Here is a 2,405-nt window from a genome sequence, read left to right as displayed (position 1 = left end):
AGGCCCTGAGCTCTGCACCGCTGTGCCCCGGGACTCGGGTGGGACCCTCCACGGGTGGCGGGGTTTCAGCTGCCTGCCGGGAGGCCCTTCTGTCCAGTGACCCGATCTGCTCCTTAGCCACATGCAGCGACAGTGGTCACATGCAGATGTGGTCTTCAGACAAGGGCCCAGGCCTTCCAGCTGACCAGGTGCCCATGGTAAACGGGGCTGACCGCTTTCATCCAGGCCGATGACTCTTGATGCATCGCTGTCTGAGGGCTCCTCAGCCCCAGAGTCCACCTGAGGAGCACAGCCGTCCCTGGCTGCGGGCCTGGCTCTCTGCCAGGACACGGGATTACGTCTGCGTGGCGTTTCCAGCCTAGGCCCAGGGTCCCCCATTTCCCGAGGGGCTCTGGGTCCTCTCCAGGGCGTGGCGTCCAGCCGTCCTGCCTGGGTGAGGGCTACTGGCCGTGGGTCATGTTGTTCCCAGGTTGTTAATTGCCCTTCGAAGTTCAGAGACCTGGAGCTACTTTCCTTCAGGAGAAAAGAGATATGATTCCACATGGACTCTTCTAATTCAGATTTTTTTTACTCGTTTACCACTTTATTTGCATCTCTGCCCCCTTGTACTGAAATTCTTGGTTCTTAGTAGCACGGCAGTCATCTTACATGTAAAAGTTGACACCTGTCAAATGTTAACGTGCAGACTACATCATATATGGAGTCATTTGGCACAGGGAGGCCACCAGCTCGGCCGTGGTGATCTGGGGGAACCCCAGGCCTTTTGTGCCTGGGATCTGCCCTTCAGGGGACACGTTAGAGTCCTGTTTCCAAGTCATGGGGACAGGGCCCCCTCCGGGGTTGTCATGACCTCAGGCACCATTAGTCACTGATTCCATCTTTCTTTTCACCTCTGGAGACTCCTGTACATTCTGGTTGGTGTCTGTCATTCGGTGCGTGTTACGAGGGTCCCCGGTCCGTCTGAGCGTCATCCAGGCTCCTCCGGGCCAACCCTGTCCTGCAGGCCGCCTTCCCGCCGTGCTTGCCTGTCCTCCTGTGTTCATGACGGAAGCGGACACACAGGGGTGCCGCCCACTGTCTCTTGGCTCTGAGTGGTAAGGCAGCTGTGCCCAGCCTTTCCTGTGCCCGCTGGCCGCCACTGCCTCGTCGAGGAGGGAATCCTGAGCGCTCTAGGCATGGCCGTGACTCCGACGGGCCCCACACCTCGGGGTTCCCCGTCCCGGCATTCTTGTGTGTCAGGGCTTCTTCACATCCCGGTCCTGTTCTTTGCGGTCCTGTTGGGGTCTCCCCTTCGAGGAAATCAGCTCCTGCACACTCAGACCCACACGCTGCCCGGCACGCAGGAACACCCACGGAGGCCTGGGCACTCTGCACGACCCGCCCCTGCCCAGCCGGGTTCCTGGCGCCCTGCACGCTGGGCTGCGGCACCCTGTCCTGCAAGTGGGGAGACAGGTCTCCAGGGAGGCTCTTCCCTGTGCAGCAGGCAGCCCTGGCCTTCAGGAGGCAGAGCCGTGCCCGGGCGTATCCGCCCACTCAGCACCCTGGGCGACGGGAGGTGCTTCCCGTGGGGAGGGCGGGGCCTGGAGACAGGCTCTGGGCCCGTTGACTTCAAGCCCACTGTGTCTCTGGGTTGAGAACCCTGAGCTGGAGGCACCCACACCTCGTCCCCATGGCAGATCTGGACAGGCAGGGGAGCACTGGCTGGAGGAAGGGGCTGCCTGGGTCTCTGGATGAGGAAGTGGGCCACGTGTCAACTCTCCGCGTGTCCCCACAGGGAAACAAACACAGCCGTCCAGGCTGCGCCCCGGGGAGCCAGCGTCCTGGGACCCGCCCCTTCCCCAGTTACCTGGCCAGGGTCTCACCAGACCTGGTGCAGCCTGCATGTGGCTGAAGGGACCACGGGACCAAGCGGGGGTCTGGCCAGGCAGGTGCTCAGGGTCCACAAGGCTGTGCTGGTCTCCGCAGGGCAGGGGCAGTGGCTGGGCCTTAGGCCTTCCTGGGCCACGTGGATGGGCGGAGCTGTGGCAGAGGCCCTGTGCGTGGACGTGGAAGGCTGTGCGCCCGCCGAGCTGCCCTGGGCCACCCTCCTAGGCGTCATCTGTGAGTCAGGCCACAGTCACCCCCCGGGGGCTTCCTCCTGGGGAACCAGGAAGGTGAGCTTTTCCCGGGATGCCTGCCGCGAACCTGTGGCCCTCCTGCAGTGTCGAGGTGGGGTGCGGGGCAGCGGGGCTGGGGGCTCTGGGGCTGCCCGGGTTGTCGTGGTGGAGGGATAGGGACCGCTCTGCCCAGAGGGAACACCCCATTATTGAAGAGGGGTGGTGTCGGCCGGCGGGGGGTGCGGGGGTGAGAGAAGCGACCCGCGGCCTTCCGAGAGCCACCGGCTGGCCGCCCCCCGGCAAGAGGGT

General features: G+C 63.7%; 1 protein-coding gene across 1 annotated transcript in view; it reads left to right on the top strand.

Moving 5' to 3' along the window:
• Positions 1–8: 8 nt before the first annotated feature.
• The window catches only part of LOC105002504, a 5,524-nt gene continuing 3,127 nt past the window's right edge, over positions 9–2,405 (top strand). The window contains exon 1 of the mRNA XM_010859138.1: positions 9–2,153. Within this exon, the coding sequence (XP_010857440.1) occupies positions 1,731–2,153 (423 nt within the window). The 5' untranslated portion in view covers positions 9–1,730. The remainder of the gene's footprint in view (positions 2,154–2,405) is intronic.

The sequence above is a fragment of the Bison bison genome, unplaced genomic scaffold (genome assembly GCF_000754665.1).
Source record: "Bison bison bison isolate TAMUID 2011002044 unplaced genomic scaffold, Bison_UMD1.0 scf7180017864456, whole genome shotgun sequence".
Taxonomy (NCBI): Eukaryota; Metazoa; Chordata; class Mammalia; order Artiodactyla; family Bovidae; genus Bison; species Bison bison.
Note: the sequence above shows the minus strand (reverse complement) of the source record. Positions and strands in the feature narration are given on the sequence as shown.